We start from the raw sequence: 14,653 nt of genomic DNA, 5'->3' as shown, positions 1-14,653 counted from the left end.
GCTCGTATGCACGCACAATGTGTTATTCTGTATCACTCTGGGGGGAATTTTTTGCTCTGTACCAAATTATTTTGCTGTTCAATCTGTAATTCTGTACTACTCTGGGGGGAATTCTTTTGCTCTGTACCGAAACCATCCCGTCCTCCTCTCTTCCTATTTCGGGACGAATATGACCTCCGTTACAGGCATTGAAGTAAACAAATAAGTTCTGCACATCAATGGTTACAGTTGCCTCTATCAAACCTTTGTACACGTTTGAATGGCAGGCTTTCTCCATCTCCCATCCCGTCCTCTTTCTCCCTTCGCTTCGATTTCGGGACGAATAAGACCTCCGTTACAGGTACCACTTAGTTCGCCACTACTTGAGAGTACAATCCTTTGTGTATCTTTCTCCTTGGTCATGTTGTTTCTATGGCGAAGAGTGATTTAGGTACCACTTAGTTCGCCACTACTTGAGAGTGCAATTCTTTGTGTATTTCTCCTTGGTCCTGTTGTTTCTATGGCGAAGAGTGATTTAGGTACCACTTAGTTCGCCACTACTTGAGACTTGAGAGTGCAATTCTTTGTGTATCTTTCTCCTTGGTCCTGGATTTCGGGACGAATAAGACCTCCGTTACAGGTACCACTTAGTTCGCCACTACTTGAGAGTACAATCCTTTGTGTATCTTTCTCCTTGGTCATGTTGTTTCTATGGCGAAGAGTGATTTAGGTACCACTTAGTTCGCCACTACTTGAGACTTGAGAGTGCAATTCATCTTTCTCCTTGGTCATGTTGTTTCTATGGCGAAGAGTGATTTAGGTACCACTTAGTTCGCCACTACTTGAGAGTACAATCCTTTGTGTATCTTTCTCCTTGGTCATGTTGTTTCTATGGCGAAGAGTGATTTAGGTACCACTTAGTTCGCCACTACTTGAGAGTACAATCCTTTGTGTATCTTTCTCCTTGGTCATGTTGTTTCTATGGCGAAGAGTGATTTAGGTACCACTTAGTTCGCCACTACTTGAGAGTGCAATTCTTTGTGTATTTCTCCTTGGTCCTGTTGTTTCTATGGCGAAGAGTGATTTAGGTACCACTTAGTTCGCCACTACTTGAGAGTGGTGATAGAACGATGAATGCACAAATGAGGGCAAATGATGCCCTTGAACAGATGCTGACTAAAACTTTCCTAAACATCTAAAATTACCTTCTCCATATGGAAGCACTCAAGCACTACGGACGTGCAATATTTTTACGAATATTGTTGTTGTTAGTGTTTTAGCTGTTTCACAAATGGCTTTGATGTAAGATGAGTCTCATTTTTCAGACAAATGAAGAAGGAAACATAGAAGGCGCGAGTATAAATCAAACTGAACGGCTGGGGTCTAGGTAGGGTGCAATTAACCTCTCAGAATAGCTATAGGGTACAATGTAGGTATGCGTAAACTCTTCATCAGATTAAAGTACTTTAAAAAGATCTGAGCGGACGGCAGAACGACAAACGCCAGGCTAGGTTCCATTTAGATATTTGGTTTTGAGACGAATCGTGTTATGCGACGAATCGTCTTATGGAAAAGGTCACCTCAGGCAGTTTGAGACGGATCGTGGTACACCCAACTTTACACATTTCTTGACGAACCCCTGAGGTCAGTGTACCTACCCCAAATTAGATTAATCGCTGGAGGGTTACTGTACCTAGTAGCAATGTGAAATAGAAAATCGTCGAACTCACGTTCGTTCAAAATTAATGATTTGTTTTCTTTGGAGATTTCTTCTATGATGAATGGTCTTATGAACATCATTTATCATCAGATCACCACCTTTACATTTAACAAGCCAAACTGCCCACTGCCGGCCATAACTGTGTTGTCCATTGGCCATTAAAAGCACCTCATTATGTGTTAATAGCTTGTAATTAGCAGATAATCTTCTACAATGCCTATCACCTTGACTTGTATCCAGAACAATAGTGGAAGCTTACGTACGTAAACCCAGTTGTGATGACTGGGTCCTTACTGAATCCATTAAGCCATAAGGGCCAAACTTCTTTTCTTCGTTGGATCTTGCTGAGTTTTAACCGCTTCTAACTCCGGACCGGTAGTGAGTAAATATGTCAAATAATAATGAAAATAGTAGGAAATTTTGTTTTCTAACTAATAGACAAATCCCCGATGCACTCTGACGTGGAGCGACTGAGATATGAGCGAAAAAGCGAGAAGAGTTTGGTCCTGTTTGGTGTGACTTTAATGTAGGCCTCGGCTCTCATGGGTTAAGCCATTGTTTGGCAGTGAAAAAAACGGCTTAGGTAGGGAAATCCTTCACTGGTTCTTTCTAGTCATTCTTGTTTGTTTGCCTGCCCAGTCTCATGTCTCAGGGTTGAATGGTAGAGACTAGAGATTGCCCTAGGCCAGCGTGGAAAGATTGCAGTCTTGAAAAGTGTGCCGCGGTGGCAATAACTTTGAGAAGCATTGCCCTAGGCAATAGTTACGCCCCTTGGGATTTCTAGTATAGCGACTGAGATATGAGCGAAAAAGCGAGAAGAGTTTGGTCCTGTTTGGTGTGACTTTAATGTAGGCCTCGGCTCTCATGGGTTAAGCCATTGTTTGGCAGTGAAAAAAACGGCTTAGGTAGGGAAATCCTTCACTGGTTCTTTCTAGTCATTCTTGTTTGTTTGCCTGCCCAGTCTCATGTCTCAGGGTTGAATGGTAGAGACTAGAGATTGCCCTAGGCCAGCGTGGAAAGATTGCAGTCTTGAAAAGTGTGCCGCGGTGGCAATAACTTTGAGAAGCATTGCCCTAGGCCCCTAGGCAATAGTTACGCCCCTTGTGATTTCTATAGTACTGTTGATGTGCATTGAATTATAACCAATAATGTGCCTAAATAAATAGTCTCTTCGTAGGTCATGGCTAGCTGCGATAGCACGTTGAATTCTCCAGTTCCCAATGGATCACTGAAGCAACATTGGGCGTGGTTGGTATCTGGGGTGACCATCGGGACTATCGCGGGCTTGTCCCTGAAAGGAGGCTTAAAACTCCCCTCACTAACAATCTAGTTAGTTACACAGGTCATGGCTAGCTGCGATAGCACGTTGAATTCTCCAGTTCCCAATGGATCACTGAAGCAACATTGGGCGTGGTTGGTATCCGGGGTGACCATCGGGACTATCGCGGGCTTGTCCCCGAAAGGAGGCTTAAAACTCCCCTCACTAACAATCTAGTTAGTTACACAGTGAAGGTCATGGCTAGCTGCGATAGCACGTTGAATTCTCCAGTTCCCAATGGATCACTGAAGCAACATTGGGCGTGGTTGGTATCCGGGGTAACCATCGGGACAATCGCGGGCTTGTCCCTGAAAGGAGGCTTAAAACTCCCCTCACTAACAATCTAGTTAGTTACAAAAAGCTGTGTCCACATATAGTTGACGACCGTCGATCGATGAATCGATGGTTAATCGACGAGGTGAATCTACGTTGTCGAGGCAGTGTATGGTTTCAGTCGACATCAATTGACGGCGTCGACTATGTGTGGACACACCTTCAGATGAGTACGATTTTTTTCATTTTTTTTTTTTTTTTTTTTTTTTTTTTTTTTCAATTTTCCCTAAGCAATGATTTTTGGGAAATGGAAAACACAAAATACTTAGTTACCTGTACGAAGGGAAATCGATTTAACTATTTTCAAGAATTTGAATGATGATTTTGTATTTCTGAATGATGATCCTCTCTCACTGCCTCTTTTGGATCTTATTATTCTGCACAGATGGTATTCCGCTAAAAAGCCTCCAAGTGTAAAAAATATTGTAAGTATGTTCTATGTATTAGTTTATGAGTATGTCCTTATTCCTTGAGGCAATGTTCAGGTTTTAAACACTCAGGTTTAAAGACCATCATACGTTGAGGGTAGATTATGCCTTTTGGGCAATCCTCTTATTCCTCTAGCTGAACTGTAGGATGGCTGAAGACCTAAGACTTGGACTTTTACGTCACATATTGCACGTCGCACGTCAATTCTCAGAAATCTCCAAAGTCGTGAGTTGAGTTTTTGCGGCCCGCCAACTCTCTACCTTGGTCTCTTGCGGCCCTCGGGTGCCCTAAGGTTGGACAACCCTGCTCTAGCTGAACTGTAGGATGGCTGAAGACCTAAGACTTGGACTTTTACGTCACATATTGCACGTCGCACGGCAATTCTCAGAAATCTCCAAAGCGTTCTGAGAATTATCCATGGAGTTCTCAGAATTTCTATTGTTTTGCCTTGGGAAGATATCGGATGCAAGTACGCAATGGATGCTCTGAGAGGGGGATGTCCACTTTGCCTCCTGACAGGGAGTTCCCAGGAGTTGCAAGGTACAACATCTCCTCTACTAGAGGTACATCAGTAGAACTGAGAGGGGGATGTCCACTTTGCCTCCTGACAGGGAGTTCCCAGGAGTTACAAGGTACATCTCCTCTACTAGAGGTACATCAGTAGAATCTCGATTAATTCAACTTCCACTATTTCAACTCAAGTCAATCAAATCAAAATCAAATAAAGTTGTGAAAAAGCTTTGCTTTACCCCAAAGAATTTGAGATTTGATTATTTCAACTCCAAAATCTATTTTTTAGCTAGTCCTTCCTTTATTATTACAATAGTACAATAGTAATAATTAAGGAGCGCGGTAGCGCTCCGCCCCGCCAAGTCAAGAAAGGGCTATTGTATTCGCTTCGGTGTCTGTGTGTCTGTTCCCATAGAAGGACTTATTCAAACCTGGTTTTTCTTCTCTCTTTCAAAGGATGTTCTATCTTATCAGAGGAAAAGATCATAGAAAGTGATCATTTCAACCTCGATCATATTTCAACTACCCCTGGTCCCAATTAGTTGAAATAATCGAGAATTCACTGTACTACAGACTTCTCTATTGGTAATCGGAGATGTACATCAACCGCTCCCAAACTTTTCTCTACACGGTCCTTTTTTTTAACACTCCTTTACTTTACTGTATTTCATGTGATCTTTCTGGGGGTCTTGAAGTTCTTCACCGACTTCCTAGGGGGCCGCGGACCCCAGTTTCGGAATCACTGATGTACATCTTTACGTACGTATACGATTCTGTTACATAACATGCGCGGTAGCGCTCCGCCCCGCCAAGTCAAGAAAGGGCTATTGTATTCGCTTCGGTGTCTGTGTGTCTGTTCCCATAGAAGGACTTATCCAAACCTGGTTTTTCTTCTATCTTTCAAAGGATGTTCTATCTTATCAGAGAAAAGATCATGGAAAGTGATCATTTCAACCTCGATCATATTTCAACTACCCCCGGTCCCAATTAGTTGAAATAATCGAGAATTCACTGTACTACAGACTTCTCTATTGGTAATCGGTAATCGGAGATGTACATCAGCCGCTCCCAAACTTTTCTCTACACGGTCCTTTTTTTGAACGCTCCCTTACTGTATTTCATGTGATCTTTCCGGGGGTCTTGAAGTCCTTCACCGACTTCCTAGGGGGCCGCGGACCCCAGTTTCGGAATCACTTATGTACATCTTTACGTACGTATACGATTCTGTTACATAACAGAATTGACATCCGATGTACGTCCAACCAAGGGGGATTTTTCCTCTTCGAATTTATCGATTCTTCTTCAGACGTGACAGTTTTACTTGCAGGAAAAAAACTGGAAGTTCCAATCGAACAAAATTTATTGGATGCATTGGTCTTCGGATAGGTACTACAGGATGAGCCATTATTTCTACATTGTTCCGAAATCAAGTTTTAATCAACCGGATTCTCATTATTAGCCATAATTAAATTGCTCGTATATTCATTCACCTATCAATGAACAGCGGAAGACCCCTGTCTAGACGGACATACCAATTTGATTCTTCTTCAGACGTGACAGTTTTACTTGCAGGAAAAAAACTGGAAGTTCCAATCGAACAAAATTTATTGGATGCATTGGTCTTCGAATAGGTACTACAGGATGAGCCATTATTTCTACATTTTTCCGAAATCAAGTTTTTAATCAATCTAGGATTCTCATTATTAGCCATAATTAAATTGCTCGTATATTCACCAATTCACCTATCAATGAACAGCGGAAGACCCCTGTCTAGACGGACATACTAATTGCAATGTTGCATTAAAAATCAAAGTACTATAACTCGTATGAAAAATTGATAATTTACAAGCATTGTCTAATTGCATAATTACTTAAATTCAAACGTGATAGGTACCTATATCAAGTTTAATATATTCTGATTTTAATGTAACAATTCTGTTTGAGTAGTATGCTGTGTCATATGGCAACCCGAACTTTGTGCAGCTCATCAATAAATTGTTATTGATTGTTTCGCTCACAAAGAGGCATCGAAGGCAGGGGAAATTTTGCAAAACAAACTATGAAAAATTGATAATTTACAAGCATTGTCTAATTGCATAATTACTTAAATTCAAACGTGATAGGTACCTATATCAAGTTTAATTTATTCTGATTTTAATGTAACAATTCTGTTTGAGTAGTATGCTGTGTCATATGGCAACCCAAACGCTGGGCAGCTCATCAATAAATTGTTATTGATTGTTTCGCTCTCAAAGAGGCATCGAAGGCAGGGGAAATTTTGCAAAACAAACTCCATTGCATAAATCTAAACAAATTAAAGCAACCTTACCATGAATAATTTTGCATGCTCGTATGCACGCACAATGTGTTATTCTGTATCACACTGGGGGGGGAATTTTTTGCTCTGTACCAAATTATTTTGCTGTTCAATCTGTAATTCTGTACTACTCTGGGGGGAATTTTTTTGCTCTGTACCGAAACCATCCCGTCCTCCTCTCTTCCTATTTCGGGACGAATAAGACCTTGTTTGAAATTTGGTACACTAAGGGTGGAGCAGAGAGATCGAGCACGTAGCGTAGAGGGAAAGGGTGAGAGAGGGAAGAGACAAGTTCCAACTAGATTGAGCTGAGGGCAAAAAACCCAACATTTGAGCCACTTTTACTCGGCTCATTGATTTGAAACTTGGTAGACTGATTTATCTTGGATGACAATAGAGGATCACATTTCTTGTATGCCTTGGATGACAATGGGGTATTCCATCACAATTTTGATCTTTTTGGATTGCAAGCCTGTATTTTGAAGTTCTTACTTGGTTTTTTGTTCGATTTTGATGAAATTTGGCAAGCATGTTCAACTGTTCAACATTTAAAGCACATTTTGGCTAAGTGGAATTTGGCGTGCTAACAGTATCCTCACTATGTCGGTTATCATCAAACCGTAGTGTGGGCCCTACTTATACCGAATTGGACCCCCATTTGGACCTTTTTTAAGTGAGTTGGTACAGCTCCCGAAACCAATCGTATTATCCTCAATCCTCATCTACGAGTATCATGGGTTGTTTTATCCTGATCTTCGATGGTTAACACCTTGATTTTTTCACGTTTTTGTCTTGTCGCCTGATTGCTTCTCACATGTTGGTTCTTGAGGCTGAAGTAAGGAAAAAGGAGATAATTGTTATTACTATTATTTTTCCTGTCCGTATAATAGTAACCGGATAGGTAGCACTATACCTACGCAATGCTGCGGATATGTACTTATTGTTTCTGGGTACCTACCTACTACATAGAATAATATTTATAATATCTCGAGTTTTTTAAATGTGCGTTTTTCTTAGAAATAATTAAAAGCTTAAAGCTTCAGAATCTCCAGACAGGTTTGATAATGAATAAATAATCGAGATTGATCTGAATCAGATTAACTTAGTACCAAGTCCCAATCACTTAAGCTAATCACAGACTATCTTGGTACCAAGTACCAACTCGGTACCTACTTGGTACACTAACAGGTGCACTCGGTACTCGGTACTTAGGTGTAGTGGCAAACAGCTTGAGAGGATGGTTTAAGCTTCTACGAAGTCAAATTAACTTAGTGCCAAGTACCAACTATCAAAGTTACGTTAAGTTTCCATTGACTAGGAGTTCAAGTAACGGTTGTCCTTAATCAGAAAGAGGGCTAGGTCCTACCAGTAGACCTTGCTCGGCGTAACTTTTGGCTTTTTTGTTTTCTGGACTATTTGCTCCACTACTTTCGTGTTCCTGGTAAAAAGACCTTTAATTTGATATAAGTCGACCCCGGTACTTAGGTGTAGTGGCAAACAGCTTGAGAGGATGGTTTAAGCTTCTACGAAGTCAAATTAACTTAGTGCCAAGTACCAACTATCCAAGTTACGTTAAGTTTCCATTGACTAAGAGTTCAAGTAACGGTAGTCCTTAATCAGAAAGAGGGCTAGGTCCTACCAGTAGACCTTGCTCGGCGTAACTTTTGGCTTTTTTGTTTTCTGGACTATTTGCTCCACCACTTTCGTGTTCCTGGTAAAAAGACCTTTAATTTGATATAAGTCGACCAGGTTTGGATAAGTCCTTCTATGGGGACAGACCGACAGACAGATAGACGACACCGAAGCGAATACAATAGTCCGTCCCTTATACCTTTTTTTATTACTATCGTAATAATAAAGGAAGGACGGGCTAAAAAGTCGCGCGACTACGCTATGGATGTGCGACGGGCCTAAAGAGGTCTGGATCATTCCCATAGGTTTGGATTTCAAGGAGGCGTCGCGTCGCGCGACTACGCTTCCAATGAGCGACAAGCCTTTACACTGGAGGCGACATTCCCACTTGTGAGTTTCATCCGGTTTTTTTCCGATGTCCTGTAGACAATGTAATTTAAATGAGAGTGTTCTCACTACGGACGACACAATTTTTCCCCCCGAACGACAAGTGGGAACGAGCCTTTAGTCGCACGATCACGTGCTACTAAAACCTCGCGCTACTACACTACCAATGTGCGAGAGGCCTCACTTAGTTCGGTCAATCACCCGTTATCAATTACCTACCAGTTATCCAGTCTGAAATTCTTAGAGTCTGCTGAAGGATAACTACATCTCACGCAGACACAGACTATTCGCTTTATGGGTGATTTTGAAGGTGAATGGGAGCCGGTTCAACGGTCTACGCCACCTTAGCATGCTAAATTGAAGATTCCTTCAAAACCATTTCAATCGAAGTTCAACATGGTAACATGCTTCAAAGATTTTGCATTGGATTGATAAGAGGTGTATTTTTTCCCTTTGGGAAACTGCCCGCTGCTCCAAATCTCCTATGACTTTCCATTGGTCTGCTACAATGCTACAATATTTCTAATCCCTTTTTCTTCCTCCTCTGTTTTCTCTCTCCTTTTAATGTCAGCTTTTAAGCTGACAAAAACCGGTTGGGTGGAAGAGCTCACTATGTGAGAATCCTGCCATTAAAGCCTTAAAAAAAAAAAGAAAAAAAAAATTGCTACATATTGTCTTAAGCATGGTTCACTATCACTATCACTACAGCATGCTTTAAGTTGACTCGGTGTAATCGCGCCTTAAGACTCCCTTAAGTGCTGGCAGCTTACTTGCTGTTTTTGTTTGGTCATCAAGTCCAGGAAGTTGTTGTCTTAATGGTCTTAGGTCCTCACTGATGACTATTATTAGATTTGTTGCTGATTAACCACGGTCTATGGTCAATTTTTTGGTCAATATATCTATGTCAATACCTGTAATAGCTATGTATAGGTACCTACAGTATCTCCCCACATCTTCTTCTTTTACTTCGCCATTTCCCGTGTACAGACGGGGTCAGCGTTTTTCTCCAGCCTCTCAGTCAGCCCTGGGGTGATTGCTTTGGGCTGACATTTGGTTTTGGCTACTAGTTGACAGGCATAGCATGTGCATGCATGAGCGTGTGGGGCCTGTCCAAGACGTCTACTAGATCCGGAATTTCCTGATTTCCTCGTTCAACTAACTCTAGTAGGAGTAGGATTAGTAGGAAGATAGTAGATACCCACCTAGCATATTCGTAAATATGGGTAACCTTGGTGTTAGTGGATCTTGATGACTTGTAAGATAACCTTTTAGGGTTTGCACCACTTTATAATTTTAACGAATAAATCATTCAAGATTGATTAGTTTCAGGAGTTTAATCCTCGCCTTTTTCCGTGTTCAAACGGGGTCGGCGTTTTCCGCCGGCCTCTCAATCAGCCCCAGCTCTAGGACCTAGGGTGATATGGCGAAGAGTGATTTAGGTACCACTTAGTTCGCCACTACTTGAGACTTGAGAGTGCAATTCTTGTGTATCTTTCTCCTTGATCCTGTTCTATGGCGAAGAGTGATTTGAAGACGTGCATGTCTTAGTATGATGTGACTGGAGGTTGAATGAAAGAGCATAGAGGTTGAACTAGCAATAATGGCTCCGACGTGATTAGGATGCGAACAATGGGCGAAGAGGTCATTCTGGAATTGATGTAACAAGGTTAGAGTGAACTTTCATAGAAGAATAAACATTAGGTACCTACCTTAGGTGTTAATCTATGACTATGAATAGTTGAATACCCTCTAAAGAATTAAGTCTTCTTTGGAGGCCCTTACAACACCTTTGCCTGAAGAGAGATTAACTACTTCAAATTTATTCGCAGCTTGAGGTGATAGAACGATGAATGCACAAATGAGGGCAAATGATGCCCTTGAACAGATGCTGACTAAAACTTTCCTAAACATCTAAAATTACCTTCTCCATATGGAAGCACTCAAGCACTACGGACGTGCAATATTTTTACGAATATTGTTGTTGTTAGTGTTTTAGCTGTTTCACAAATGGCTTTGATGTAAGATGAGTCTCATTTTTCAGACAAATGAAGAAGGAAACATAGAAGGCGCGAGTATAAATCAAACTGAACGGCTGGGGTCTAGGTAGGGTGCAATTAACCTCTCAGAATAGCTATAGGGTACAATGTAGGTATGCGTAAACTCTTCATCAGATTAAAGTACTTTAAAAAGATCTGAGCGGACGGCAGAACGACAAACGCCAGGCTAGGTTCCATTTAGATATTTGGTTTTGAGACGAATCGTGTTATGCGACGAATCGTCTTATGGAAAAGGTCACCTCAGGCAGTTTGAGACGGATCGTGGTACACCCAACTTTACACATTTCTTGACGAACCCCTGAGGTCAGTGTACCTACCCCAAATTAGATTAATCGCTGGAGGGTTACTGTACCTAGTAGCAATGTGAAATAGAAAATCGTCGAACTCACGTTCGTTCAAAATTAATGATTTGTTTTCTTTGGAGATTTCTTCTATGATGAATGGTCTTATGAACATCATTTATCATCAGATCACCACCTTTACATTTAACAAGCCAAACTGCCCACTGCCGGCCATAACTGTGTTGTCCATTGGCCATTAAAAGCACCTCATTATGTGTTAATAGCTTGTAATTAGCAGATAATCTTCTACAATGCCTATCACCTTGACTTGTATCCAGAACAATAGTGGAAGCTTACGTACGTAAACCCAGTTGTGATGACTGGGTCCTTACTGAATCCATTAAGCCATAAGGGCCAAACTTCTTTTCTTCGTTGGATCTTGCTGAGTTTTAACCGTAGGCGCTACGCGCTACTCCAGGTATATCATTTTCATAGATTTGGTTTTGCAGGCGCTACGCGCTACTCTAGGTATATCATTTTCATAGGTCTGGTTTTGCAGGCACTACGCGCTACTCTAGGTATATCATTTTCATAGGTCTGGTTTTGCAGGCACTACGCGCTACTAAAAATCGCGCGTCTATGTGAGACAAGCCCAAGTATTGTAAATGTTACAACAGAACACCCAAATAAGCACCATTCAATAGGATAAGGAAAGTCGTGTGATGTTCACACCAGATTTTTTGACAGATTTTACGAGTGATTGTGCTCTTCTCACTCAACCTTTGCTATTTCTTTAGCAAGGGAAATTTCAGGCTGGTATCCTCCCTGTTTGAAGTCCCCCAGCCAGACTAAGCTGTCCTACTCCCTGTTTGAAGTTCCCCAGCCTGACCATGATTAGTTTCGGTAGTAATCTTTGTAAATGTTGACAAGGCTGACAGACCAATAAAGCACTCCTGCCGCAATGATGTAGCGCTCGTTTCGTAATCAGTAGGACCTGTGTTGAATCCCAGCCGAGTTATGGAATTTTATCTTCATTTATTTGAAAATTTGACCACATAATAATAGTTATTCTCTCGTTGGAAAAAAAAAGATTTTTTCTTCTTCTTAAATAGGTATTCTTTTATTTTTTAAAACACATCGACAATGGTAACAATAATTACAAAACACTATTCAATATTGACAATGGTAACAATATTAGGGCAGTAACATCTTAGAAGATAGTGAAGATACATACTCGACATACATAAATACTCGTATAACAATTGGGCCTTTGAAAGCATTAAATATGAGTTAGTAATTTGTATTGCACATCGACAATGGTAACAATAATTACAAAACACAATACAATATTGACAATGGTAACAATATTAGGGCAGTAACATCTTAGAAGATACATACTCAGACATAAATATAACAATTGGGCCTTTGAAAGCATTAAATATGAGTTAGTAATTTGTATTATATACGTAGGTAGACTTTTAGTAGAACAGGGGTTTCCAACTTCCATGTGTATGCGGGCCACATGCTACATTGGGAGGTACTTCGCGGGCCACTCACGAGCTCGTATGAACATAGGGGATCACCCTACGCGCTACTCTAGGTATATCATTTTCATAGATTTGGTTTTGCAGGCACTATAGTAGAACAGGGGTTTCCAACTTCCATGTGTATGCGGGCCACATGCTACATTGGGAGGTACTTCGCGGGCCACCCACGAGCTCGTATGAACATAGGGGATCACCCCCCCGCCCCCTCAAACTTATCAGAAATGCAGTCCGATCTAATTTTGAGCGCCGCAGGCGAAATTTTTTAAAAAGTATTTCAAAGTTCGAAGATTTTTGCCCAAGTAGTAGAAGATGATAGAGACCGTCCCCTCTGGGAGATGGGGCGCCAGATTTGGTCGTAGTTGTAGTCCGTTATGCCGAGCACTTTGCGCACTTGAAGTCCTGTGGGTAGGGAACGAAAAATAAATAAATAGTCTTCAGAAAATCGTCGAAACGGACCCCATTGTGGCAGCAGCATTCCTAGAGTTGGATAAGGAGGAGTGAAGTCGTCGACAACATTAGCAACAACAACAGAAAATCGTGAAAGTTTTATCATTTCGGAGAAAATCGTCAAAATGCAAGTTTATATTTTACGAACATTATCCCATCAGGATAAAATCCGCCCCGGGCGGGAATCGAACCCGCGGCCTAGCGCTTACAAGGCAGACGCACTACCAACTAAGCTAACTAGGCTGGCGAGAGAGAGAGAGAACTTCCGGTTTGGAAAAAAAACTACCAACGTTACGTGGTGTTCCCAAGCGGTCACCCATCCAAGTACTATCCACGCTCAACGTCGCTTAACTTCAGTGATCGGACGAGAACTGGTGTATTCAACGTGATATGAACGTTGGCGATCAAGTGGAGTTGCACACATTACATTTCATACCTGGGTAGGTACTTGGTACTTAGGTTCTTTCTTTTCACCTACATTAAATAGGTAATTAGGTACCTATGTACATAGCATCCGTGAATTCCATAGTAGATACTCGTAATATCTAACCTCACTACTTGTTTATCTTAATCACTTTGGTAATTCCACTGATAACAATACCACCTCTGTGTATTTTGTTCATTAAAAAATTTGGTACCTTCCTCTCTCGCCAACGTTCATATCACGTTGAATACACCAGTTCTCGTCCGATCACTGAAGTTAAGCAGCGTCGAGCGTGGATAGTACTTGGATGGGTGACCGCTTGGGAACACCACGTAACGTTGGCTCTTTTTTTTTTACTGGAAGTTTTGTCCCTCCAAAAAGTTGATATAAAATAATAATAAATAAATCTGGTGTGAACATCACACGACTTTCTATCACGTTTGCGGAATACGTAAGTAAAAGTAAGAGTTTACCTACTTATCCGGTCTCTAATGATAAGGCTTACTTACCCTGGTCGGAATTTATACTGGCCGGCGCCATATGGAACTGAATGTCCGGATAAAGGCCGGAGCTGTTGGCAAACTTGGTGTTGATGAAGGCCAGGCCTTCCACGCCACCCAGTGTTGTCATAGGTCCGTTCTGTCTGAACACGTACTCCGTGGTCACTTTGACCGGCTGGCAACAACGCACAAGAGAAACAAGGCGTTTTTTACTAAGCTGAATATTTCTAAATTATTAATTTTTATTCCATGAGGGTCAGACAGGTTTCAAATTTTGAACATCAAATAAATTAGAAATGAATAAATCTCAAAACCAAAGTGCCAAAACCAAAGAAAATAGGTACCCACTGCCAACCTAGTTAGTTGGTAGCGCGTCTACCTAAGTGCTAGGCCGCGGGTTCGGATTTTATCCAGAAGGGATAATGTTCTTTCTCGGAACGGCTGGCTTTCTCCTGTCCTATCTTCTTTCTCTTCGATTTCGGGACGATAAGACCTTAGCAGTTATAGTTAACTCGTGGCTCGCAGTGCAAACATTCTTATTTTCTTAAAAAATACACTAGGTATCTAGAGACTCACCTGCAGTCTATTCTGTACAATGGACACGGGCTTGTCGACTAGAAACGTGAGGCCGGCCATGCCCACGTGGTCCTGTAGGTTGTCTCCTACCCTGAGGTCGTGTATAACGGGGATGCCCATGTCCTGCAAGTGGTCCTTGGGCCCTATCCCGGAGATCATGAGGATTTGTGGCGATCCTATGGTACCCGCTGAGAGA

The 14,653-nt window shown here is 41.5% G+C and overlaps 1 protein-coding gene and 2 non-coding genes across 3 annotated transcripts; 1 reads left to right on the top strand and 2 right to left on the bottom strand.

The window, feature by feature from the left end:
- Window positions 1–12,784: 12,784 nt before the first annotated feature.
- LOC108252469 (oxygen-dependent choline dehydrogenase-like) lies at window positions 12,785–14,653 on the bottom strand. The gene is made up of 3 exons (XM_017444362.2): window positions 14,458–14,653; window positions 13,891–14,056; window positions 12,785–12,909 (listed from the first exon to the last, which is right to left on the bottom strand). Exons 1-3 carry the CDS (start codon window positions 14,614–14,616, stop codon window positions 12,785–12,787), a joined length of 450 nt encoding a protein of 149 aa, XP_017299851.1. The 5' UTR covers window positions 14,617–14,653.
- LOC113467754 lies at window positions 13,241–13,359 on the bottom strand. Its single transcript, XR_003391712.1, has one exon. It is a non-coding gene; the product is annotated as a 5S ribosomal RNA (ribosomal RNA).
- On the top strand, window positions 13,607–13,725 carry LOC113467753. Its single transcript, XR_003391711.1, has one exon. It is a non-coding gene; the product is annotated as a 5S ribosomal RNA (ribosomal RNA).

Source organism: Diaphorina citri, unplaced genomic scaffold, assembly GCF_000475195.1.
Source record: "Diaphorina citri unplaced genomic scaffold, Diaci psyllid genome assembly version 1.1 scaffold544, whole genome shotgun sequence".
Classification (NCBI taxonomy): Eukaryota; Metazoa; Arthropoda; class Insecta; order Hemiptera; family Psyllidae; genus Diaphorina; species Diaphorina citri.
The sequence above is the reverse complement of the archived record's forward strand: the minus strand, read 5'-3'. Positions and strand labels throughout refer to the sequence as shown.